Source organism: Phyllosticta capitalensis (assembly GCF_038381095.1).
Source record: "Phyllosticta capitalensis strain CBS 128856 chromosome Unknown BKA78scaffold_11, whole genome shotgun sequence".
Taxonomy (NCBI): Eukaryota; Fungi; Ascomycota; class Dothideomycetes; order Botryosphaeriales; family Phyllostictaceae; genus Phyllosticta; species Phyllosticta capitalensis.
In genome coordinates, this window is record NW_027117449.1 from 1,621,049 (window position 1) to 1,643,612 (window position 22,564).

General features: G+C 55.5%; 7 protein-coding genes across 7 annotated transcripts; 4 read left to right on the forward strand and 3 right to left on the reverse strand.

The window, feature by feature from the left end:
* Positions 1-113: 113 nt before the first annotated feature.
* BKA78DRAFT_46560 (vacuolar protein 14 C-terminal Fig4p binding-domain-containing protein) lies at positions 114-3,664 on the forward strand. The gene is made up of 7 exons (XM_066893232.1): positions 114-406; positions 489-651; positions 705-872; positions 927-1,656; positions 1,703-2,247; positions 2,294-3,036; positions 3,088-3,664. The coding sequence occupies exons 1-7, from the start codon at positions 339-341 to the stop codon at positions 3,527-3,529; spliced, it is 2,859 nt and encodes a 952-aa protein (XP_066740062.1). The 5' UTR covers positions 114-338; the 3' UTR covers positions 3,530-3,664.
* A 499-nt stretch (positions 3,665-4,163) lies between these two features.
* On the reverse strand, positions 4,164-5,307 carry BKA78DRAFT_356791 (uncharacterized protein; the record flags this gene model as incomplete). Its single annotated transcript, XM_066892115.1, has 2 exons — positions 4,164-4,750; positions 4,875-5,307. The coding sequence occupies 2 exons, from the start codon at positions 5,305-5,307 to the stop codon at positions 4,164-4,166; spliced, it is 1,020 nt and encodes a 339-aa protein (XP_066740063.1).
* Positions 5,169-6,210, forward strand: BKA78DRAFT_325874 (uncharacterized protein). Its single transcript, XM_066889393.1, has one exon. The coding sequence runs from the start codon at positions 5,442-5,444 to the stop codon at positions 6,108-6,110; it is 669 nt and encodes a 222-aa protein (XP_066740064.1). The 5' UTR covers positions 5,169-5,441; the 3' UTR covers positions 6,111-6,210.
* Positions 6,211-6,917: 707 nt separating this feature from the next.
* Positions 6,918-8,972, reverse strand: BKA78DRAFT_46574 (uncharacterized protein). The gene is made up of 3 exons (XM_066893233.1): positions 8,728-8,972; positions 8,533-8,678; positions 6,918-8,479 (listed from the first exon to the last, which is right to left on the reverse strand). The coding sequence occupies exons 1-3, from the start codon at positions 8,814-8,816 to the stop codon at positions 6,981-6,983; spliced, it is 1,734 nt and encodes a 577-aa protein (XP_066740065.1). The 5' UTR covers positions 8,817-8,972; the 3' UTR covers positions 6,918-6,980.
* Positions 8,973-9,881: 909 nt separating this feature from the next.
* Positions 9,882-13,032, forward strand: BKA78DRAFT_325877 (P-loop containing nucleoside triphosphate hydrolase protein). The gene is made up of 3 exons (XM_066889394.1): positions 9,882-10,193; positions 10,247-10,650; positions 10,700-13,032. The coding sequence occupies exons 1-3, from the start codon at positions 9,977-9,979 to the stop codon at positions 12,572-12,574; spliced, it is 2,496 nt and encodes an 831-aa protein (XP_066740066.1). The 5' UTR covers positions 9,882-9,976; the 3' UTR covers positions 12,575-13,032.
* Positions 13,033-13,712: 680 nt separating this feature from the next.
* On the reverse strand, positions 13,713-17,921 carry BKA78DRAFT_46593 (armadillo-type protein). The gene is made up of 4 exons (XM_066893234.1): positions 17,641-17,921; positions 17,054-17,565; positions 14,296-17,006; positions 13,713-14,230 (listed from the first exon to the last, which is right to left on the reverse strand). The coding sequence occupies exons 1-4, from the start codon at positions 17,874-17,876 to the stop codon at positions 14,060-14,062; spliced, it is 3,630 nt and encodes a 1,209-aa protein (XP_066740067.1). The 5' UTR covers positions 17,877-17,921; the 3' UTR covers positions 13,713-14,059.
* A 266-nt stretch (positions 17,922-18,187) lies between these two features.
* Positions 18,188-19,538, forward strand: BKA78DRAFT_333750 (kinase-like domain-containing protein; the record flags this gene model as incomplete). The annotated part of the gene is made up of 2 exons (XM_066890127.1): positions 18,188-18,347; positions 18,400-19,538. The coding sequence occupies 2 exons, from the start codon at positions 18,188-18,190 to the stop codon at positions 19,536-19,538; spliced, it is 1,299 nt and encodes a 432-aa protein (XP_066740068.1).
* Between the last annotated feature and the right edge of the window lie 3,026 nt (positions 19,539-22,564).

The following is a 22,564-nucleotide window of genomic DNA, read 5'->3' on the forward strand; positions in this document are numbered from 1 at the left end:
GTGGCCGGTGGGGCCCATGTTTTACGAGCATCTCTGGCAACGACATTTTGGCCGAGCTCGTCTAGCTTCACGTCACGATTGGGCCCGCCAGACCTACTACAGCTCCTCCGGTCCAGCATTCACGGCATGTAGCTGTGTCCTTGGTTTTGCTTCTTGTTTGCGCGCCCCGAACAGATGCTGTGAACGCCCCACGACTCCATCTTCTGGCGCGCTCAGAAGATTGACGCCCAACCTGGATTGCTCTCAGTCACCTGTTCTCCTCCTGCCCGCTTGCCGCCTTCCCCACACCGAAACCACGGCAAGCGCAATGCCCTTTGGCACCACCGCGCCCTAAAGCCATGGAGATCAATATTCAAAAGGCCCTCAACGACAAACTTTACGACAAACGCAAGGCCGGTGCTCTGGAGTACGTCTTTTCGCCCTCGGCGCCCTCAATCTGCTGCCCGCCGCCGGAGCTCCCACCACTCGATGCTGACCTCTCCCAACAGACTTGAAGCCCAGGTCCGAGAATCGCTTGCCGTAAAAGACTATGACAAGATAGCAAAAATCGTCCACCAGCTATGTCACGATTACGCATATGCCGTCCACCAGCCGCACGCTAGAAACGGAGGTTTGATAGGCCTAGCTGCCGCTTCCATAGCGCTAGGCTCTGTAAGCATACATTTGTTTCCCTTTGCCCTTCTCACCTGCTAATGGTCATGAAGGATGTCGCTAGATATCTGGAAGAAATCGTCCCTCCCGTTCTCGCCTGCTTCTCCGACCAAGATGCCCGCGTCCGATACTACGCTTGCGAGAGCATGTACAACATTGCCAAGGTTGCAAAAGGGGAAATACTGTTGTACTTCAACGAGGTGTTTGACGCGCTTTGCAAGGTATGGTCACGTCACGTACCTTGAGCATATATGGTCGCGGCTGACAGGCGCTAGCTTGCTGCGGATTCCGAGGCTTCGGTCAAGAACGGTGCGGAATTGCTCGACCGCCTGATCAAAGACATCGTCTCCGAGTCGGCTGCCTCGTACGTGTCGATCCTGCACCAACCAGAGGATGCCGTCGACGACGACTCTGCACTGGGAGAATCTGGGACACCGTCTATTGATGTGCCCATTGCCTTTTCGCTACCCAAATTCATACCTCTGCTCCAAGAGCGCATCAACGTCTTGAACCCATTCACCCGCACATTTTTGGTTTCTTGGATCACCTTGCTCGACTCAATACCGGACCTAGAGTTGGTCACCTACCTACCCTCCTTCCTCGGTGGCCTCCTCAAGTTTCTCAGCGATCCGAATCAGGACGTTCACACTGCGACACAGACTGCGCTGGAGAGGTTCTTGTCCGAGATCAAAAAGATTGCACGTATAAAGCGAGGTCTGGCAGAAAGCAGAAAAAGTCAGGGCGACGAAGGCAAGAAGAGTTCCAGATCCAGCATTCGGAGCGCGCGGAGCATCCAAAGCTCGCACGACTTGGAAGCGGACAACGAAAAGATTCAAGGCATGGACGATGAGGATCAAAGATCTGCGACGGAAGAGACAGAGTCGACGACCATGAATGATCGCGCATCTGGTTTGACGGACGGAGATTGGATACCCGGCCAAGATGTCCAGGTAGACCACGCAAAGATTATCGATACACTGGTCACGTTCCTCAGTGAATCTCCAGGTGAGACTGATTTCTCATGGGCTTGAACCATACTGACACGCCGCAGAGGAGGAGATTCAACTCACGGCGCTCCGATGGATCGACAGCTTCTTTGAAATTTGTCCCGAAGACATTTTGCAAGTCATTCCGCGCCTGCTGTCTCATGTGCTACCCGCCATGGCGAGCGAGGTGGAGCAAGTCCGGTTGGCCGCCAACCGCGTCAACAACTCACTCATGGACTACATCATGTCCTTGCCCGACGAGGCCAAACCCGCCCAACAGCAAATCACCGCAGGACCAGCCAAGGATTCGACGGCAGCGGAACGCCGTGACTCGAATTTTGGCGTCAAAGCCGGGAGGTCTTCGACTCGGGAATCCACAGTGGACCTCAAGGCTGCCGAAGCAAAAGCGCAAGAACCAAAGGGCGTGCCGACCGTCTCTATAATACCAGATCCTAACGACGAAACTTCACCAGAGCCCCATCCAGGTGCCGACTTGGACTATGAGGTGGCTGTCAATGCCTTGACCTTGCAATTTCTCAACGAACACGAGGCAACAAGGGTTGCTGCTCTCTCATGGCTCATAATGCTCCACAAAAAGGCCCCAAGAAAGGTAATGTGCACGACTGGTTGCGTCCGCACACTTCTAACTGTCCTAGATCTTGGCGATAAACGATGCCACCTTTCCGGCCTTGCTCAAAACTTTGTCGGATCCTGCCGAGTCTGTCGTCACGAGAGACCTCTTGTTGCTGTCGCAAATCTCCAAGAACAGTGACGACTCTTACTTTACCTCTTTCATGGTAGCACTGTTGAGTCTCTTTGCTACGGACCGCCGACTCCTGGAGACGCGCGGCAACCTCATCATTCGCCAACTATGTCTTTCGCTCAGCGCTGAAAGGATATACAGAACCCTTGCCGATTGCTTGGAAAAGGATGACGACGTCGAGTTTGCCAGTATCATGGTTCAAAACTTGAACAACAACCTCATCACAGCGCCCGAGCTTGCAGATTTGCGCAAACGTCTTCGCAATCTCGAAACTCGTGACGGCCAGACGCTCTTTGTCACGCTATTCCGATCCTGGTGCCACAACGCTGTCGCCACCTTTTCTCTCTGCTTGCTCGCCCAAGCCTATGAGCAGGCTTACCACTTGCTCCAAATCTTTGGAGAGCTAGAGATGACTGTCAACATGCTCATCCAAATCGACAAGCTTGTTCAGCTGCTCGAATCCCCCGTCTTCACCTACCTGCGTCTCCAACTTCTCGAACCCGAAAAGAACCCCCATCTCTACAAATGTCTCTACGGTGTCCTCATGCTCTTGCCTCAGTCATCAGCCTTTGCAGCGCTCAAGAACCGCCTCAACAGCGTCAGCGCCATTGGCTATCTCCACATAGCCCCCCGCACGTAAGTTTTCGCACACCCTCTCCGTGACACAGCGCTCACGTCTTCGTTTAGTGCCCCTACTCCTACCACATCATCATTCGAGCGGCCCAACCGCCTAAAGTCCCGCGAAGAAGGCGGCATCAAATGGGTAGAGCTTCTCGACAAATTCAAACAAGTCCAGGAGCGTGCCCGCCGTGCTAAACGCGATGCCGTTCTTGGTCCTGCTGGCACTGCAGACGCTACCGATTCCGCCATGTCTCGAAATGGCACTGGTGCCTCTTCAAACACTGTCGTCGGCGGTGGAGCACTGCATGCGGGCCACGATGGGGCTGCGGACAGAGACAAGAAGCTCCCACCGCGCCCAGCACAGCAGCGCCCAAACTCGGCGGGCGGCGCGCGTCCCACCGTTAGTCCGGAGCAGAATCCCGGGCCAGTCAAGGGTCACCAGAAGAGCAAGAGCAGTTTGAGCCAGCTGGGGCGGTTTGCTGCTAGGGGTGCGGGGAAGAAGAAGTGAAGCGAGCAGTTACTTCGATAACGCTCTTCGGCCTTTGCCACTAATTCTTGGAGCTGGCAGGCAGGTCTTTGGCTACAGGTGGCAGGTTCACGCATGGCTGTTCCAGATCATCGAGGTATAGCCTATGCGATACTCACCTTCGACGCTCTTCGCCCCCATGACTGAGCTTTGTGCTGATGCCAATGAACTTTCCTTTGTTCCATCCCCTCAGCTAGTCTTGAAATCCTCGCCATCTTCTCTTCTTCTCGGCCCATCACAAAACACTGGCACATGGGAGGCATAGGAGCAGTCAGCCGCCCGGCAATCTACACACAACCCGCACAGTACATACATACTTATCCACCACAACTCAAGAAGGACGGGCAGGCAGCAGGGCGTCCAGATACCTTGTACGCGCATATACACACTTCATCATTCTCTGGAAGGTGCTTTTCGGTCAGGTTCTTCATCCTTGGTTGGGTCTGTCGGTGTTGGTGGTCATTAGCTTTGTCGTTGATAATGAGTATTGCTGTCCGTTGGTTGACCTCGATTGAGTCTGTCTATCTTTTACTGCAAATGCCATGATTCCGCGCGTCTAAATATCAAAAGTGAGTCGGCAAGCCCAGATTCTCGCTCACGGTCCGCCAACCTCCAACTAATCCTCATAACCCTCCTCCCTCCCCTCATCATACGCATCCTCAACGCCATCACCAAACCGCTCCACCTCGCCCACGCCCTCGCCAACCCACTCGGCCGCGTCCTCGACGCCCTCCTCGACGTCTCCCGGCACGTCCTCGACGTCCGGCACCGCGTCGTCCCACTTGCGCTCCGTCCACTCGCCCGCCTCCTCGGCGCCTCTCTCCACGTCGTCCGGAAACTCCTCCACGTCCTCCACCGCGTCGTCGACCTGCCGCTCCGTCCACTCCTCGGCCTCGTCCGCGCCCCGCTCCACCTCGCCGACGCCCTCGCCCACGAACTCGGCCGTTGAGTCGACGCCGCGCTCGACGTTGTCTGGGAATTCTTCGACGTCGCGCACCGCGTCGTCGTACTGCCGTTCGGTCCACTCGCCCGCCTCGTCGGCCTGCCGCTCCGTCCAGTCGCCCGCGCGCTCCGCCCCGCGCTCCACGTCGCCGACGCCCTCGCCCACGAACTCGGCCGTTGAGTCGACGCCGCGCTCCATTGCGTCGGGCATGTCGGAGACGTCGCGCTCCAGGCGCGCTTTGTCGGCGTCCCAGTCTTGCGCTGTGCGTGCGGCGTTAGCTGGGTGAGATGAATTTGTGGGGGAAGGCCCGTATGGATGGTGGAGAAATATACGGTTGAGGGGAAAGGAAGGGAGAGAGAGAGAGAGAAAGAGAGGGGAAAATACCGATCTCGTCGCCCTCATGCATCAGCAGCGCGCCGCCCGCCGCGCCCGCCGCCGCGCCCATGGCCCCGTACATCAGGCCCGAGTGGCCACCAGATTCATCCTCCACCACTACCTCGCGCGGCCGCTCCTCATACCCCCCTCCATATCCCCCTCCATACCCAGGCGCGCCCCCCTGATAGCCCCCGTACCCATCCCCGGGATACTCAAAGGTGCGCTCGCCGTTGGCCTCGTTGACGTAGAGCCAGCGGCCGGCGGCGGGGTCCCAGCGCGCGATCCAGGGGGCGAAGAGGCGAGGGGGCGGGCCGGGCGGGTCGGGGGCGTAGCCGTAGGATGGTTCGGGAGGGGGAGGGGGGTTGGCAGCCGAGGAAGAGGAGTGCTGCGAGTGGGTGAGGTCCGAGAGGGCTTCGGATGCGAGGTCCCCGAGGAAGCCCATGGTGGATTGCTGGTGGTGGTGCTGGGGTGGTGAGGATGGAAGATAGTAGGTAGGGGGTTGTGCTTGTCGTCTGTCTGTCTGGTGGAGGGTGGTTGGCAGGGGGTAGGGTATTTTCTTGCGCAGAACGACTTCACATGTGCAAGCAAGCAAACCCCCTCACTCAAATACCCCGCGACGACAGCAATCGAAATGACGCTGGACCCCTCGTGCGTGAAACGGTCGATCAAATTCAAGAGCCCGCGCCGGAGATTTGGGGGGGGGTCCGGCAACTATGCCCCCATCCGCCAACGATGTGCGTAGGTGCGGCTTCTAACTATATCCGCCCGCTCGTCGCCGTGGGTTCCTATCAGCAACAAAACGGACTGGTTCTCTTCCATGCTCTTCCTTGCCCTGCACCGCCTCCCGTGCCTCTCCGCCGTCTGCCTCGCGTCATCATCTCGTCTCGTTTCATCGCGTCTGGACAATTGCGATTGCCGCCACCTTCTTGTCATCGATCCATCGACCCCAGGTCTTGTAGGGTATCTACATGTAGATACGACATCATCAGCCGGCCGGCCGCTCGCTCTCCCACACGCTCAATAATCACCACATCCAACGTGGCATGGCGCGAGCAGCAGCTGGCTGGCTGGCTACATGTAGTGTCGCACTCGGCGCAACGGGTTGAAACGAAACGCGACGCGTCGCGTCGCGTCGAAACCAATCCCAAGACAGACGAAAGACGCAAGCTGAACTCTCAGCTGCCGCTGCCGCAGCTCAGTGCTCGCCCTGTCCTGGTTGGATGGGATGCTGAGTTGGTTCTTTAGGTTGGTTCCCAGCGCTGTGTATGTGTGCAAGGAAAGGCGTGGCGTGGCGTGTTGAGTTGAATGTCGACGTGTCGTGACAGTCGGCGGCGCGGAGCGGCCCGTCTGCTAATGTAACCAGTATGCAAGGATCAGGTCGCTTGATGCTGTTGTTTGACCATCATGTCGACAGCAAGCCATCTATCTCAACGCACCACAAGCTACATATCAAATCCGCAGCCAGCAGCGAGTGCAGAGAAAACACTACAGTCGCGCACTACACAGCGACACGAGAAAGCAAGAAGCGAGAAGCGCCGACCAACGCGCCAGACAACCACCTTAGTTGTGCCATGTCGGGCCCGGCAAACGCGGAAATGCGGAGCAGCGCACAGGACGGGAGTCATTTAGGCCTGATGTGGCCGCTGCGGCAAAAGCTTGGTGAAGCTTGTTTCCCTGGGTGCTGCCGATCAGGCGACTGTTATTTCCATTATCGGGATGTCTGCCGCCGTGTCACTCTCTCTCTCTCCTGTCGTCGGTTGATCCAACCGTAAGTGGGTCAAAAAGGGGAGAGATGCTTGTATTGCTCCTATTTTTGATGAATATACTACCCACCTTGAGATGATGGACTGGGGAGAAAGATGCAGAATATCTGGCGGTGATGATGGGCCTTGGTTTAATAATAAGCTTGAAAAAGACGGCAACCGAACGACAGATGCAAAGTATTAAACGCAGCGCTGCAGCAGCAGCAGCGCCGCAAAGGACAATCTAGAAACAATAGGTATGCACCCATGCACAACCCACCATCACCAAAGCGTGGTGGCTCCGGGCCACCATTACAACTCCAAACCCCCGACTTCCTGCCCCCTTTCTCGCTCGCTTCCACCCATGATGTATCTATCCCAAACTCCCCATCACAAGCGCATCATACGCAGTAACAGTGACCCGCGGCGCCGACTCGGCCGTCACGGTGACCGTCTGCGCCGGCGCCGTCACCGTCTCGGTTTCTCGCACCGTCTCCGTCGCCGTCACCGTTTTCAGCTGCGTCGTCGTTTCCGTGTAGGTCGACACGCTCGGGTCGACGGGGATGATGGTGATGCCTTCGCCGTCGTCGTTGTCGTCTGCTGGCGATGAAGATGAGGGCGATGGCGCTGCCGTCGTGCTGCTGCTGGCTGGCACTGGCGCTTGCGTCGGCGACGATGTTGCGCGGCTTGTGGTTGCCGCAAGTGATGTTGGTGCGCTGGTTGATGCGGCGCTGGGGACAGATGTCTCCCGTGAAGGAGCTGAGCTCGACGTTGGCGAGGAGGACACGGCCGAGGGCTCGTTTGTGGTGGCTGCTGCCGCGCTGCTGAATGACGGCGGCGTGGTTTGCGTTGTTTTCGTCGTCGTTGACGACGAGAAGCTTTCGGATTCTTGGCTCGCTGGGTTGCCATTGCCATCCGAACCCGAGTCGGCCGGACGAGAGCTCTGCGCGCTGGTCGTTTCAGACGCAGAAGGCTGCTGGACGACGGGCGTCACGGTGGTCAAGACGGTCGTCGTCATGTGTAACGTGCTCTGCGCCGTCTGCGCCGGATCCACTGTTGTGGTCACGTACACGACCGAACTCGACCCGCTGGCAGGACTGCCCACTGGTGTATTCGGGGTGGAGACGGTGGTGAGGACCGTTGTGGTCTTGCGCAAGGTTCCTGACAAAGACGACGGCGTGGGATGGATCGTTGTAGTTACGTAGACTGGGCCAGTTTGCGAGGAAGGGGTAGGCGTGCCAGGGGTGGACAAGCTGGTTTGCCCTGCGGGTGTCGATATGGCAGGCGTTGAGTGCACCGTCGGAGGGGCGTGGGCTGCTGCTGAGCTTGTTCCAGCAGCATCCGTACGTGATGAAGAAAGGCTACTGAGCAATGTCTTTTTGCTCTCTGTGCTATTCCCATACATTGGCGTGGATGCATAGAGGGGAGTGTTTGTAGGCGTCAAGACCTGTGCACTCGTGGTCCCTGCATGTGTCGAGGACGAAAGGGAGAGCCTTGCTGGAGTGGTAGCATTTTTGGGGTTCGGCGTTTCGGTGGCCGGCTGAGGGTCGTATGTGAATTGATGGCTAGGTGTGGACAGGCTCGAGGGCGTTCCTGTGAGGTACGTTCCAGGCGTGATTGATGAATTTTGTGCAGGAGTGGCAGTCGGTATTAATGTGCCGCTGTGCACGGTCGACTGACTCTGGCTTGCGCTTGAAGCTGACTCTTCTGCCCCCTGAAAGCCTCCAGGAGTTGGAGTTGACAAGTTGTACTTTGGAGTTGAAGTAAGAGTAGCCCGCGTACTTGCAGATGAGAATCTGCTTCTCGAGGACTCCGGTGTAGAAGTTGTGAGGGGCTGTGTGCTCGTCTCTGGTATTATTATTGAGCCATCGCCTGTAGCATCACGTTAGACGGGCCTATGGTCTTCCTTGCCTGGCATCACTTACTCGTCAAAAGGGTCACTGGCACCACAAAGGGGATCCCAGTATCGGCCGCTTGGACAGACTGGACTGCGGTCGGTGTAATTGCGCTCTGTGGTGTCGAGAGCAAAGCGTCGGGACTTGGAGTGGAGGTGTTTGAGTATCTAGGAAAGCTTGGCGACTAGTCAGCATGTCTCAGTCGACAAGAAGAGGGTGTCCTACTGGAAGTTTTGTGCGTGTTGCGGGACAGGACTTGCTATGGTAGATGCAAAGAAAAGAGCAAGGAGAAGCCTCTTGGATCTCCAAGACATGGCTAAAAGATATGCAAAGATTATTCAAGGAGAGTAATTTGAGATTCCAGCTCAGGATTAACCAAAGAGAGTAACAGCACAGCTGATTCGAACAAAAAAGGAAAGAATGGACAAACTTGTAACGTGAGGAGATGGAGCGAACGGAAAGAATGGAGAGAAAGGAAAAGACAAACGGAAACACAAAGTAAAAGAAAGACTTCACGCGCGCAGGTGGAGCCAGAACACACCGGCCGACTGTTGCATCTGCATTCATCATGCTGGGAATGGGGAGACTTTCAAGGTGGTCTAGCCGCTGTCTGAATCCGGGCGGGCATGCGCCTGAGCAGTGGACGGCGGGTATTGTTGAAAGCGCGCCACATGGAGGCTCACTGGACAGACAGGGGTTGTTTCGATGTCGTGCAATGGCGCGGTAGGTACATGAGACTTAGCCGCCGAGTGTCAAACATTTCGTGTGCCCTTGGTCTGCGGCAACGTGATTGGCTGACTGTAGTTCCGATCGGCTCCCACAGCCTGCTTCGGTATACTGCATCTTGGATGATGAAAAGAAAAGTGAGTGTCTATATTTGGACTGGTGGAACAGTGGAAGTGAAGAAACAGCACATCATATCTTGCAGCTTCCAGCACACATCGAGGTGGTCTCCTGGTCATATTTGCACGATGAATACGCGGCATTCATGTTGAGAAATCGGCAGATGGCAGAATCGATGTCGCTGGCAAAGGATTTTCGAGTGTCGTCCTGGAGTGTCGTCCCCTACGAGGCGACCCCTGAGCAAAAAGTTAGGGTGGGGTTTCGCTTCTTTCCTCTGTAGCAAACAAACACTGATACAATCGATAGTTGAACGTTAGTCCAGGTCAAAGCCGTTGAGTACGTTGCAAGGGAGGGATGATGGTGTTGAGGTCAGGCACCAGGCACCTAACCGTTCCCGTCGCGACCAGGAAGCCGGCGTGCCTGACAGCGACTAGCTCCCGCCTGGACCGTGCGTGTTTACCATCCCCGCAGCCGCAATTTCGCTCTACTCTGTCTCCGACTGAAGCCCCCGACCCCGCCCACTCTCTACCGCACCCCAACACCCAGACGTCACCGCGCCCGGTGGTCAGTGGTCGGTCGTTGCGCTTTGTTGCGTCGTCGTCTGTTTTTCCTTCGTTCCGCCGCCGCCATCATGAGTGTCCGCGTCCTCGCCCGGATACGCCCCCTGCTCAAGAAGGAGCTCGACAAGGACGTTATCCTCACGGCTGAAAATGCCACCGGCGACGACAATGCCCCTCCGAATGTTGTGCGGATGCCCAATCCCAAGAAGGAGAGCGAGTCCTTTAGTTTTCAGTTCCAGAGCGTCTACGACCAGGACACGACGCAGCAGGAGCTGTTTGATAAGGAGGGTAAGGATCTGCTCCCTCAACCAGGGTTCAATTGCGCTGACAGCTCCTTGTAGTCGCGCCCACCGTCAAACATTTATTCAATGGCTTCGATGTGACCGTCTTTGCCTACGGAGTCACCGGTTCGGGCAAGACCCATACCATGAAAGGCGGCAAGTCATTGGCAGACCGAGGCGTCATTCCCCGACTTCTCAGCAGCGTATATCGTCGTTGTCGAAAGCTCGAAAAAGACGGAGAGACCCAGGTAGACGTGGCTGTCAGCTACTACGAGATTTACAACGACCGTGTATACGACCTTTTCGAGCCTCCGGAGAAGCGCACAGCAGCTGGTCTGCCCATACGCGATAATAATGGAAAGACCGTCGTGGTTGGCCTCACTGAGCGGCCATGTACCACGCTCAAGGATTTTGAGAAACTCTACGACGAAGCTAACGTTAACCGATCCACCTCTGCCACCAAGGTAGGTTCCGTTTGCCAAACCCCAATCGATTCCTCGCTGACGTCTCCAGCTCAATGCTCAATCTTCCCGCTCTCACGCTATTCTTTGTGTGACCCTGACACAAACTACTGATACCCAAACCCGTGTCTCGAGAGCTTCGTGCATAGACCTTGCTGGTTCTGAAGATAATCGGAGGACCGACAACAACCGAGAACGCCTGGTCGAATCGTCTGCCATTAACAAATCCTTGTTCGTGCTAGCACAGTGCGTCGAAGCAATTAGCAAAAAGCAACACCGGATACCCTATCGCGAATCAAAAATGACCCGAATCTTATCCTTAGGCCAGAACAATGGCTTGACTTTGATGATTTTGAATCTGGCACCGATTCGATCATACCATTTAGATACCCTCTCCTCTTTGACCTTTGCCAGCCGGACGAAGAAAATTGAGGTCAACGAGGTGGAAAATGAGCCGGTGTTGAAGGCTGCAGCAGTACCATCGAAGCCTTATTCGGCGATAGCAGGCCCAGGAATTCAACGCCAACCGCTGAAACCACTGGCGGCAGTGAAGAATGCCGACATGACCCAGCAAAAGGAGAAGAAGACCGAAAAACCAGCCAAATCGTTTGCCGTATTTTCCGAAAAACCAAAAGCCGTGCCCAAGACTACGTCGATGTCGGCAACATCAACACAGGCAAGACGTCCAGACAATCTCAAACGCGGGGCCACGGACAACACAACCCTTGGCTCGCGGCCCTCCAAGAGACCTGTGCAGAGTTCGGGATACGGCAAACAGACCACAAGTGCTCCTACTGCGCCCGCACCGATGAGCAAAGAAGCGATAGAGGCCATGATTGAGAAGCGGATCGAGGAGAAACTGGCTGAGAGAGCACTCAACGAGACTTCGACAATCCAGACACAAGATATTAGTGAAGCTGTACAAAGACGGCTTGAGGCATTGGAGGAGAGAGTGGGACGGGAGGACGATGATAGAGGCGAGGGCTTGCATTTCTTGCTAATGGCAAAACAGCACCACGTTCGGGGTGAATACTCTTCCGCTCTCAAGATGTATCAACTCGCGCTGCCACATTTCCCCGACAACGAGAAACTCGAGCAAAAGATTGCCTCCCTGCAAGAGAAAGTTCGGAGAGAGAAGGAAGCAAAAAGGTCGCACCAACCTCCCGAATCGGACCCTTTTCAAGCTCCAGAGCCTGCACGAGCCGCCGAGCCTGAGAGCAATCAGGTTCAAGAGGAGAAGCACGTAGAGCCACTTCCTCTGGCGGCACGGACCAGTGTTCTGGCCAAGCAACCCTTGCGGAAGCCCTCGGTGGACAAGCCAGCTGCACCGAGCGAGAAACCAACCACCGCAATGCGGCCAGTTTCGCGTCCTCTGAGCAAATCAAAATCTACATCACGCAAACTCGAGCCTGAGCCAGTCTACCAGGAGGAAGAAGACGTGGTCAACGACGCAGCAGACGATTCTTTTGTTCCCGACGACGCTGCTTCGGACGCCGGCTCTGCCTACCAGGAAGACGACAGCTTTGTTTACAAACCCAAGCCCAAAACGCGCAAACCCAAACCGAAAAAGCTGCCTGTGTACCGGGACGACGACAACGCATCCACACACGCTTCTTCCACCGCACCTATCGACCCTCCTGCAACCACTCCCGTCAGACCGACCTCCTCGACAGAAGACGCATCCAAAGCCTACGCCACGCCACGTACCAAGCGCTTGCTCGGCATCATAAACACGCGCGATTTGGGCCAGATACGCATGCTCAAGGGCGTCGGCGCCAAAAAGGCCGAGGCCATCGTCAACTGCCTCTGCGAGATGGACGACGGCGACGAGGGCCGCTGGATCCTGACAGACTTGGAACAGCTGGCAGGGTTGAAGGGCGTCGGCGTCAAGACGGTCGAGAATATGCGGCAGGGCATCGTTGCGTAGTTTTTGGTTGGGGGTGTGGATTGGGGATTGGGGATTGCGCCTTGTACAAACTTGATCTCTGTCTTGGAATGACAGAAGCATATGGGATGACAGATGACGTGACCGACGGCTATGGGATACCACGGAACTGGGAGTTTGGGGGATTATCGTGGGGGAAGAGACGACGTTTTGGTTTTGGAGAAGGCTTCTTCTCGTCATGGTTGCAGGCGGATAGAAGGCAGCAGCTTGTGTGATGCATCCATCCATTCACATTCTTGCCCTCGGAGGGCATCTTGTCTACACGTCCGTCCCTTTACACTTGCACTCTTCTCCTTCCTCCTTACGGTCGAATATCCATCATGGGCGACGGCGGTCTGCTGCAAGGAAGGCGGACAGACGGACACGGAGAGGAGTCTAATGTCGTGCCGTTGACCATGTTTCTTTCACCCATGGCAGCAGTGGGGTTTTTGCCGCCGAGTTTTTTTTTTTTTTTTTTTTTTTGGATTGCGCAATCTTTATGCTTATACCCTGTACTATCCTTCTTTTTGTCCATCGACTCTTAATCTCTTTCCTCGAGCAGCGACGAGTACCTTACGGCTTATCGCCGCATCCACCTTCTCCATCCTTCTCAATGCTACCCATGTACCTTGTGCGGCCGCCCAGCGACAAAGTCTTTCATGCCACTTAGGTATATGTCCCACTCAAACGCCCCCCCCATTCCCCATGAGCCACGACTTGCTTGCTCCCTCGGATGCATCCGGCGTAGTAGCGGTTCATCCGCCACAATGACGATCTCTCATGAACCACGCCAAACGTCGGCAGGCCTCGGGGAGTACGTAGGCAGTGGCTCGCTCATTTTTTTGCCCTAGCTGACAGGTCCGAGTGCGACCTGAGGGGCCTGCTGTTTCTTTCGCCTTTTTGGTGATTGTTGAAAGTTCAAGGAGCTAAAGTTGCGTTGGTATATAGGTCATAGCCAGCCACCCTTCAGCCCTGTGGTTGGTTGGTCTTGTGGTGAGGCCGAATAAGTGGGATTGAACTGCTGCTCAGGAGGGACAGCTAAGCGATGATAGCTCCAGTCCCGTCAATGTTGAACAGGAAGAGCCGCCGCTAGGTTGTGACTTGCGTGACTATACTTATTGATCATTCATACTGGATGAGTCTCTGGTTATTTGCAACATGACGTGCATTGCATTTAGAAGATGTCCACAAAAAAACAGCAGCATAAACACAATCAACCTCGTCATGACGACGAGCATGACGACCCAAAACTCCCCTCCCATCCCGCTGTTCATTCCAGCCAACGTTGCCTCGCCGGATCAGATCATCAGTCAGTCCCAAGCCCTGCCTTGCCTTGCCATGCCGTTCCGAGCGGCCACCGACCTTTATCTAGATGGCAAGCTGACACCGAAAACGCCTTTTGCTCGAACCGGCCAACCAGCCAGCCCCGACAAATCCTACCCTGCCCAATTTCTTTACACTAGAATGAGAATATCATCACGGTCGTCCTTATGCAGACGCATGCACAACCTTGAAGCCTTCCGAGACGAGCTTGGATATCTCCTCGTCCTTGTGCTGCAGCAGGCCGAGCACGTACGCCACGTCGTTCCACTGGCGCTCCGTCTCGCAGCGCGGCAGGCGCGCCGAGAGCTTGGCGGCGAGTTGTTTCGAGTGTTTTTCCTAAAAGTCCAAGCGTGTTAGTAATCAGGCATGCAAATGGATCGAAGATTGATTTTGAAACTTACCTTCTCAATGAAGCCGGCCAAAAACTTGATGATTTTGCGAAACGAGTCCTCGCCCAGGCGGTCGTCGGCGCTCAGCACGCTAAACATGTCGACAAACTGGTTGTAGACGGCATTGTCCTTTGTGGCCAGCTCGCTGAAGAACATGCGCGCCATGTCGGCGATGCGCTTGTCGTCGTCCTCGAGGCACTTTGCCATTTCGCTCAGCTGGCCCTTGACCTTGACCTGGCCGGCCAGGATGAGGAACGTCAGCGTCATGAGGCACGTGCGCTTGACCGACACGTCGTGGTCGTCCAGCCGCCGGTACAAAAACTCCGTGTTCTCGTCGATCAGGTGGTTGAAGCAGACGGCCATGTCGCCGAGGCCGACCACCAGGTTGCTGCGCACGACTGGATCGCTGCTGCGCTCGAGGATGGTGAGGAGGAGAGGGAGGTTCGTTTCGCAGTATTCGGAGCTCACGCACATGAGCTTTGCGAGACAGAGGGCTGCCTGCGCCTGCAGCGTGCTGTTCGCATACAGCGTGTTCTGCATGCACACCTCGGAGACCAACGGCCCAAAACTGGACAGCAGAGCCTCCGGGCTGTAGAGAAGCTCCCGCTCGCGAATGTACTGGAGGTGCTCCGTAAACTCGTCCTCATTTGTCGCTCCAATCATATCCAGGTCGTCTGGCTCTTCCTCCGCCTGCTTCTTCGAGCCCCTTTTCGCGGGGGTGGCTTGGGTCTTCTTTTCTGCGGCGGCTTTGGTTTCCTTTTCTGCTTTTCTCCTCTTGAACTCTTGTTCGCAAAGTTCAAGGTGGACAATTTGCTTAATGGCAACATGTCCCACGATAAAAAGCAGCTGTGAAAAGCCAAGCGTAGCTCTTTGTTTGCTCTCATCGGACTCTGAGGCCTTTTCTGAGCCTTGGCTGGGCGGACGACCGTCGGCCTGAGAAGCTGCCTGGCTCCCTTGGGAGCCGGCCGTAGATGGTCTCTGGACCTGCTGAGGCGCAAAAACCTCCTTCGTCTTTTTTCGGATGATTTCAGTGCAAAGAGTGTCTGGATGCTTTGCAAGAGCGTAGATGGCGTCGAGCGCCTGCTCTGCAAAACCAAACCACTCGTTGCTCTCGGATCCCATGTCCATCGCTGCGGCAAGGCGGGCCAAAACGGCGTGGTCATTTGGCATCTTCACCGCAGTTGATGTCTCCATGCCCTTGTTTGCTTGCGCAGCGGGGTTCATACGCCGGAGAGCCACACACGTATATCTTGCAAGTCCAAGATCTCTTCTTCCCAGTTCACCGAGTCCCACTCGCAAACAAATCTCCATCTCCTTGACAATGACGCTGGGATCTGCAAGAGCCAGCATGCCGAGGACGATGATTGCACCACGACGCTGGGTCCTGGACGTCTCTCTACCCTTCTTTTGTACGCCATAAATCTGCCAGAGCTTGGCAATGACATGATCATTCACGGCGCGTTGCTTCATCATTGTGCTCAGAAGCTGCTCTAGTGAGATGAGCTCGGCCGGAGTGGCACCAAAAGTCAAGCTGACCATGTTCCGGGCTACAAAGTTGGCCGCGCTGTTGGTATCAAAAGTGTCCGGTGCGTCGAAAAAGAGGCTCTTGTAGCAGTCGATCAAATGGGCTTGAACTCCTTTGCCTTCGTCGCTATTTCCTTTGGTCCAGATCAGGCGCAGCATTCGTCGAATGCCAGACCGCGAAGTTTGCACCTTGTAGGCATCAATGACGGTGAAGAAGTCCATTGCTTCAATGACCTCGCTCTTGTTTTTGGAAGACAAGAGCTGAGTGACGACGGCGGATGAAGCGTGAATGAGTTCGATGAATTTGATGGCGTCAGAGTAGTACCTCCGAGTTTGTGTCAACCTGTCCAGGGCTTGCACCTTTTCGACAAGCACTTGCTTCTCCGCGTCGGTCAAGGCAGGCGCGACTGGCGCTGGGGCCTCTACTTGCGTTGCGTCGTCGACAAGCCCCTCGTCGACTGTTGCATCAATCTGGGTTTGATTTTGTGCTTCTATCCCGCTCGTCATGAGGGCGTCAATTTCCTGTTGTACTTGCTGCAGGCGCTCGGTCCATTCGTCCAGGGTAAGTTGCCCGCCATGCAGGGCGTGGAAGGGATGAGTCGTGACTAATTTGGCGAGGAGCTTGATGGCGTTGCGGCGGACATGACTACTCTTGTCCTCCAAACTTCTCGCGGCCAGCTCGGCCGCATTTTGTCTCCTTTCGCGGTAAACCGGAAAAATCGTCTCCACGTCACAGAGCCTGATGTAGCACTGAATGGTTCGTGTTCTGCAGTAGGGGTTGATGTCCAAGAAACGCTGTTCGAGCACTTCAAAGAAAGTGTTGATTTGACCTTCGGTATGTTCCCGGCGGTCCTCGAATTCATCTCGCTGCTTGCTAAGCATGGAGATGAGATTGGCGCAGACTTCAATAATCGCACAGCGCAAGGTGTAAGATTCGCTTTCCAGAAGTTTGGCCAGCAGAGTCATCTGCTTGACAACCAAATGTGGGACAAGTTCGGAAATTTTGGTGATGAAGGTAGAAACGGACTTGGGTCCTCTCGGGTCGTTGCTGTTGAACTCCTTGTTGCTCAGTTCCCTCAGAATTTCCTCTGTCAGTTGTGGATAGTCGTATTGGTCTGCAAGAATGTGGAGGAATTCGGCCATGGGCTCTGGAAGATGTTCGAAGTAGGAGAGATTCTGGATAATCGAGGTTTGCGCGCCTGCCGAATGTCAGCCAAAGCCCAAGTTTCGTACCTGGAGAAAGTACCAAACGCGTGACCGTGGTGCTTGACCGCGATGCAAAGGACCTTGAACGCATGTTTCCTGATTGTAGCACTCTTGACACGAGCTTCATTCTCCAAGATGAGATACACAGGACGAGTGAAGAGACCAATAAAAGCGTCGCGCTCGGACGTCGTGACAAAGATCCGGGAAATCTTTAGCTTCATGACCCTGCACATGTTTTCCATGGCAGTGGTCAGCTGCGCCGACGAGTCCCAGCTGTCGTCCTTTGAGCCCGCCTTTGGTTTTGCGCCTCTTCCTCCCCTTCCCCGGCCAGTTGTGGAAGACGCCGGCTTTTCAGCCGCTTTCGCCTCGACGGCTGAGATTGCCCAGTACAGCAAAAAGCCATACATTTCCAGCAGCTGCTTGTGGTGCTGTATCGATTCCTGCTCATCAGCTTCAATGTCGGCATTGACGGTATTGGCTTCGGCCGAGAGACCAGAGACGACGAGATCGAGGACTTTGCCCAGGGCGGCGGCGGGGAGCAAGGATGAGTTCCTAAATAGAGCAAACGACTCGCTGTCAGGTTCCGACACTTCTACTAATACATCTGGAGGGCTTGTGGGCGCGCACTTGAGCAAGAACTGCAGGGTGTCAAAGTTTTGGCTAGAGGCGACAGCCTCAGGATTGTCCGTTATGGCATCGACGACGGGGTACAAGGCGCCGTTGATGACGGCGGTCGTGAGCGACGAGGGGTCATTTTCGCAGTCGGTGAGGTCGGAGGGCGCTTCAGGCGTAAGGATGGTGGTCGGGTCGCTGAGGAAGAGTTTGAGCGATTCGCTCAAGTCGAATTCTGCGCGTTCGCCCATGGTGACGAGAGAAGGAGCGCGACGGGGCGCATAGGGTGCCTCGTTGGGTGCGGTGTCGAGGTGGAGGTTGTCTAGAAGCGGAGCAAAAGCGCGGAAGTCGCCGCGCGGTTGTTGTTGGTAAACATCTCAACCGCATCCCGGGCGCGCCATCTGCCGCTACCGTGGCCGCGCTTCAAAACCGAAGCTGCCAAACACCAGCCTTCCACACTCCACGACTCGTCCAACCTGCACCGGTTCGCGCCTCTCTCGCACGATTGTAGCGACACGGAGAGGCCATGGCCAGGACAGCGGCAGCCTACGCGCACGATCCCATGGACGAGAGCCTCGACCCACTCGACGAAAGCGACACCACCTCCGACAGCAGCAGTGAAGAGGAGGTCGACGAAAATGTTGCCGAAGACATAAAAAGCTTCGAGCGGAGCTTTGAGGGTATCTCCCAAAGATATCGTCTCATAAATCGCATCGGCGAGGGTTTGTCCCAGTCAAGTCCACCTCACCACACTCGAGCACTAACGCGACAAAGGCACCTTCTCCACCGTTTACAAGGCCGAGGACCTCCAGTATGATGCGCATCAAAACGACTGGGATATGGACGCCAGTAAGGGGAGAGGATCGCGCTATGTCGCCATCAAAAAAATATACGTCACCAGCAGTCCCCTTCGCATATTCAACGAACTTGAACTCCTCCACGATCTCCGCTCCTCGGAAGCCGTCTGCCCGCTCATCACTGCCTTTCGTGATCAGGACCAGGTCGTCGCTGTGCTCCCATACTTCAAGCACCTGGATTTTAGGGATTACTTCCGGAGCATGAGTGTACTTGACTTCCGGTTGTACTTTCGCAGCCTGTTCATCGCCCTCAAATCCGTCCACGCACACGGTATCCTGCACCGCGACATTAAGCCCACAAATTTTCTTTATAAGCCTGAAGAGGGCCGCGGTGTCCTAGTGGACTTTGGATTGGCTGAGCGACAGGGCACCGATTGGCACTCTTGCCTTTGTGAAGCGGGCTCTCGCGAACGCTATCACAAGCTCAACCACAGCGTCTACGCCAACACGGTCGCTTCCAACCCCAACTACATGCCCACATTTCCCAAAAACGACACGCGTCCTAGCCGGCGGGCCAATCGCGCCGGGACACGAGGCTTCCGCGCACCAGAAGTTCTGCTCAAATGCACAGCGCAGACAACCTCTATCGACATGTGGAGCGCAGGCGTCATTCTGCTAACGCTTCTCTCACGGCGTTTCCCCTTCTTCCACAGCGCCGATGACATTGACGCGCTGCTGGAACTGACCGCCATCTTTGGCAGAAATCGCATGCGCGAAACGGCCATGCTGCACGGCCAAATCTTCGAGACCAACATCCCCACCTACAACGACCAAGGCTACAGCTTCGAGAAGATAATAATGTGGAGCAATGGCCGCGGCAAGAAGAACGCAGCTGGCGAGCGCATTGCCGGCTTGAGCAACGAAGAAAAGGAGGCGGTCGACTTTTTGCGCCTCTTGCTCGAGTGCGACCCCCGGAAACGCATCACCGCTTCCGAAGCGTTGGAACATCCTTGGATCGCTAATATCGATCACTACGACTCGTTGGAATCTGAGTCTGATTCCGGCGAAGACGACGGCGATGGTGTCGACTTGATCGCAACGGAGGATTCCGAGTGATGGTCAGCACCTCTGTTTTTCTTTTGTAGGGTCGGTGTTGTGGCGCGACTCGACCATCATTCATCGTTGTAGGCGCATTGGGAAAATCTTTTTGGAGTCGCCGGAGCCAAGGTAGGATGGAGAGGCTATGTGAATAGGTATGGAGTTTTCAAGAGACATCGAACCACCATCATCCGTCACAAAGCATTGGGCATTGGACAACCGTTTCTCTTTCGGATGCATCTCAGCGGGGCCTGTGTACAGCTTCTGTACAAATTCAAGCTATTGAGAAGAACCATGGACCTTTCCACTGATTCCTGCTTGTGACGTGTTCTGTCAACTCCAAGGTAGAGCAGGGCTGCGTCAATGCTACCCAAGAGTATCATTTGGGAACTGGAACTGGCCTACTTTAGGGACAAGTTCGCGACACAGGCATTGGAATCCTCTCAGCCTTGAGCCGCAACCTCCAGCTTGCCCGACTCCCGACCTAAATCATCAGTCTCATCACGTCTTTGCCCACGTATTGGTGGCACTGACTTCAAGCAAGCACGCAGAAATTTGGAACACAGATTTTGGGAGGGCTCACGCCCAATTTTTTTTGATTTTTTGAGACAGGAGAGCTACCTCCGTCTAGGTACAAGTAAAAAGATCAAAACCCCCTCATTCCGCAGCGTATCAAAAATGACCGCTCAAAACGACCCGTTGTTGCGGCGTTTAGCAAACGACGCAGCCAACACCAAGAGTGTAGCCACCGTTGGCGGGCTTGAGGCTGTTGACGGGCTCCTCGATCTTGGAGACGGTGCAGCCGACACCGAGGGTCCAGCCGCCGTTGGCGGGCTTGAGCTCGTCGGCGAGCTCGGCGACCATGGCCGTCTTGGAGACGGTGCAGCCGACGCCGAGGGTGTAGCCTCCGTTGGCGGGCTTGAGCTCGTTGGTGGCAGGGGCAGAGGCGATGTGGGCAACCATTTTGATTGTTGGTGAAGCGAGTGTATCGGTCGGTAGACTGCGAAGGAAGGTTGAGTGGGGTGAGGAAGGAAAGTGAGGGTGAGAATGGACGAGGTTTTATAGGGAGCGAGGGAGGTACTGTGCGGTGATGATGAGATATAGTTGCGTGCTAGTGTGTAGACAAAGAAGAGGGGTGTGTGTGTTGTCGGGGTTGAATTGGATGAGTGGTGGCGTTGAAAGGCTCAAAGTTCCATTTCGGATCTTGGCATGGTGTTGATATTGTTCTTGTTGATATTGTTCTTTCCCCAGCAAACGGTCTGTATTATTCCACCCCTAATATTGTCCTCCGCCCTTTTCACCCACAACCTCGCCACGTGGATAACAATCCGACGTCTACTTTGTTTTGCGGCAGGCTTCTTTGCCATCTGGGCCGGCTAGACTTTCACCGGCCACACTCACTCCACAGACCGAACGCAAGCCGCGCAGGGGACATGCGTAGAGCCAGCCAGATGCGGAACGTCTCTCCTTCCTCCTAATTTCTCTTTCTGTTCATGCACATCACCGTACATACTTCCCACCCCTACTCATTATCCCCGAGAGAAAGAAAAAAGTGAAGCCCTTCCGGTCCCATCCAGCCATTCACGTCCATGTCCATGCACAACACCTCCAGCTTTCTTTCGCGCAAGCGGCGGCGTCAGGCGTCTCATTACCGCGGCAAGTAGTACACCTCTCAAGCTCTCCTTGTCCTCCATAGCCGGCTTCCGTGAATGCACTGATTCTGAATGCAACCGCTAGCATCCACAAGAGATAGACTTCTGGCTGCTATTGTCAGGCTCTCCATGCGGACTTCATAGGCCCTCTTGAAAGGCGCGTCGTCGGTCTAGGCTTTCGCAATCTGCAGAGGAATTGGTGATGGGTGCTGGTTCGGCGTTCTCGCGGAAGCCAGAATCGTCACTTGGTCATTCTGGCATAGTAATTTGGAATTTGACAGGATGCCTCACGCCCCTCAGTCCGAGGGCCCTAGAAGCATTTCACTTCCCTCGCGTTTTTGGACTTTGAAGCAAAGTCCACCATTATTTCATGGAGGTGGAGATCTGGGCGCTCCGACGCTGTCACCCATGACGTCATTTTTCGCGGTCGTACGCTGGGCTGCTAGCAGTGATGATCGCGTCCTCTGGCGCGCGTTCTCCGTGAACAGAAAAACCATCTCCCGACCGTCCTGGTCTTACACCCCTTGTTCCCCTTGACCGGCCAGCTCCGCCTCTACATCATCCCTCTTCTTGGCACTTGCTCTCATGCCACTTTGGGTGATGTGGGTTTGGAGCTCATTCCCATCTTCTCTTCTTGCACCACAAGGTCTCCTCCGCGCCGCCGACAATGGGCTCGGCGGTCACGGCCATGGTGGTGCTGCCACCCACGTGCTTAAAGCCCGTGGGGCGCCAATCTTGGAATTGTCGATGGGCTTGCGGGCGCCCGAGCTCTTCTTGGTGAAAAGGGCCTTCATGGCCTTGGTGGGAGCGGCCGGTGGGAGGACGGCGCGCGGAGAACGGAGGGAGGGCGAGAGCGCAGGGCGCGGAGAGCGGATGGCGGTGGTGGTGATGGCCGCTGAGGTGATCGAACAGCAAGTACCCGGCCGGCTGCGATCGAGTCCGATTGACAGCTTGCATTGGTGAGGCCAGATTATCCACGTCATAGTCGGAATGGGACGTTTCCCGTTGACTTCCAGTATGCTGTTTTCTCATACTTTGAGAGCTCTTTGCTCTCAGTCCCGAGGCTAAATGGCACCTTGACCTTTCGTTTAAGGATGAGCTCATTGTAGAGCCTTGTAATGCATTCTTCATTGGTTTCAGTCGATTTAGGGGGCTCGGGCTCGGCAACACCGGTCTCCTTCTCCTTCTGCTCCTTGATTTCTTGTAGGCGGCGATCTTTTCGGGCTTTCTCCTTGGTATTGCGGACCTTTCTCTTGGCTTTAAGGTCGTCACTCTCCTCCTTGTGGATCGCCCTATTGTTGTCCGGGACAGAGGCGGCCTTCGTTTGGCTCCCAGCCTCGGGATCGGCAACCCCAGTCTAGTCTCCTTCTGTTTCTTGATTTCCTTGAGGCA

Coding starts and splice junctions, on each gene's coding strand:
- BKA78DRAFT_46560 (XM_066893232.1), top strand. CDS start 339: ATGGAGATCAATATTCAAAAGGCCCTCAACGACAAACTTTACGACAAA. Junction 2,248..2,293: donor ACAAAAAGGCCCCAAGAAAG/GTAATGTGCACG, acceptor TAACTGTCCTAG/ATCTTGGCGATAAACGATGC. Junction 3,037..3,087: donor CTCCACATAGCCCCCCGCAC/GTAAGTTTTCGC, acceptor GTCTTCGTTTAG/TGCCCCTACTCCTACCACAT.
- BKA78DRAFT_325874 (XM_066889393.1), top strand. CDS start 5,442: ATGTGCAAGCAAGCAAACCCCCTCACTCAAATACCCCGCGACGACAGC.
- BKA78DRAFT_46574 (XM_066893233.1), bottom strand. CDS start 8,816: ATGTCTTGGAGATCCAAGAGGCTTCTCCTTGCTCTTTTCTTTGCATCT. Junction 8,679..8,727: donor CAACACGCACAAAACTTCCA/GTAGGACACCCT, acceptor CTAGTCGCCAAG/CTTTCCTAGATACTCAAACA. Junction 8,480..8,532: donor GCCAGTGACCCTTTTGACGA/GTAAGTGATGCC, acceptor GTGATGCTACAG/GCGATGGCTCAATAATAATA.
- BKA78DRAFT_325877 (XM_066889394.1), top strand. CDS start 9,977: ATGAGTGTCCGCGTCCTCGCCCGGATACGCCCCCTGCTCAAGAAGGAG. Junction 10,194..10,246: donor GGAGCTGTTTGATAAGGAGG/GTAAGGATCTGC, acceptor AGCTCCTTGTAG/TCGCGCCCACCGTCAAACAT. Junction 10,651..10,699: donor GATCCACCTCTGCCACCAAG/GTAGGTTCCGTT, acceptor TGACGTCTCCAG/CTCAATGCTCAATCTTCCCG.
- BKA78DRAFT_46593 (XM_066893234.1), bottom strand. CDS start 17,876: ATGGGCGAACGCGCAGAATTCGACTTGAGCGAATCGCTCAAACTCTTC. Junction 17,007..17,053: donor GCACCACGGTCACGCGTTTG/GTACTTTCTCCA, acceptor GACATTCGGCAG/GCGCGCAAACCTCGATTATC. Junction 14,231..14,295: donor TGGCCGGCTTCATTGAGAAG/GTAAGTTTCAAA, acceptor TTGGACTTTTAG/GAAAAACACTCGAAACAACT.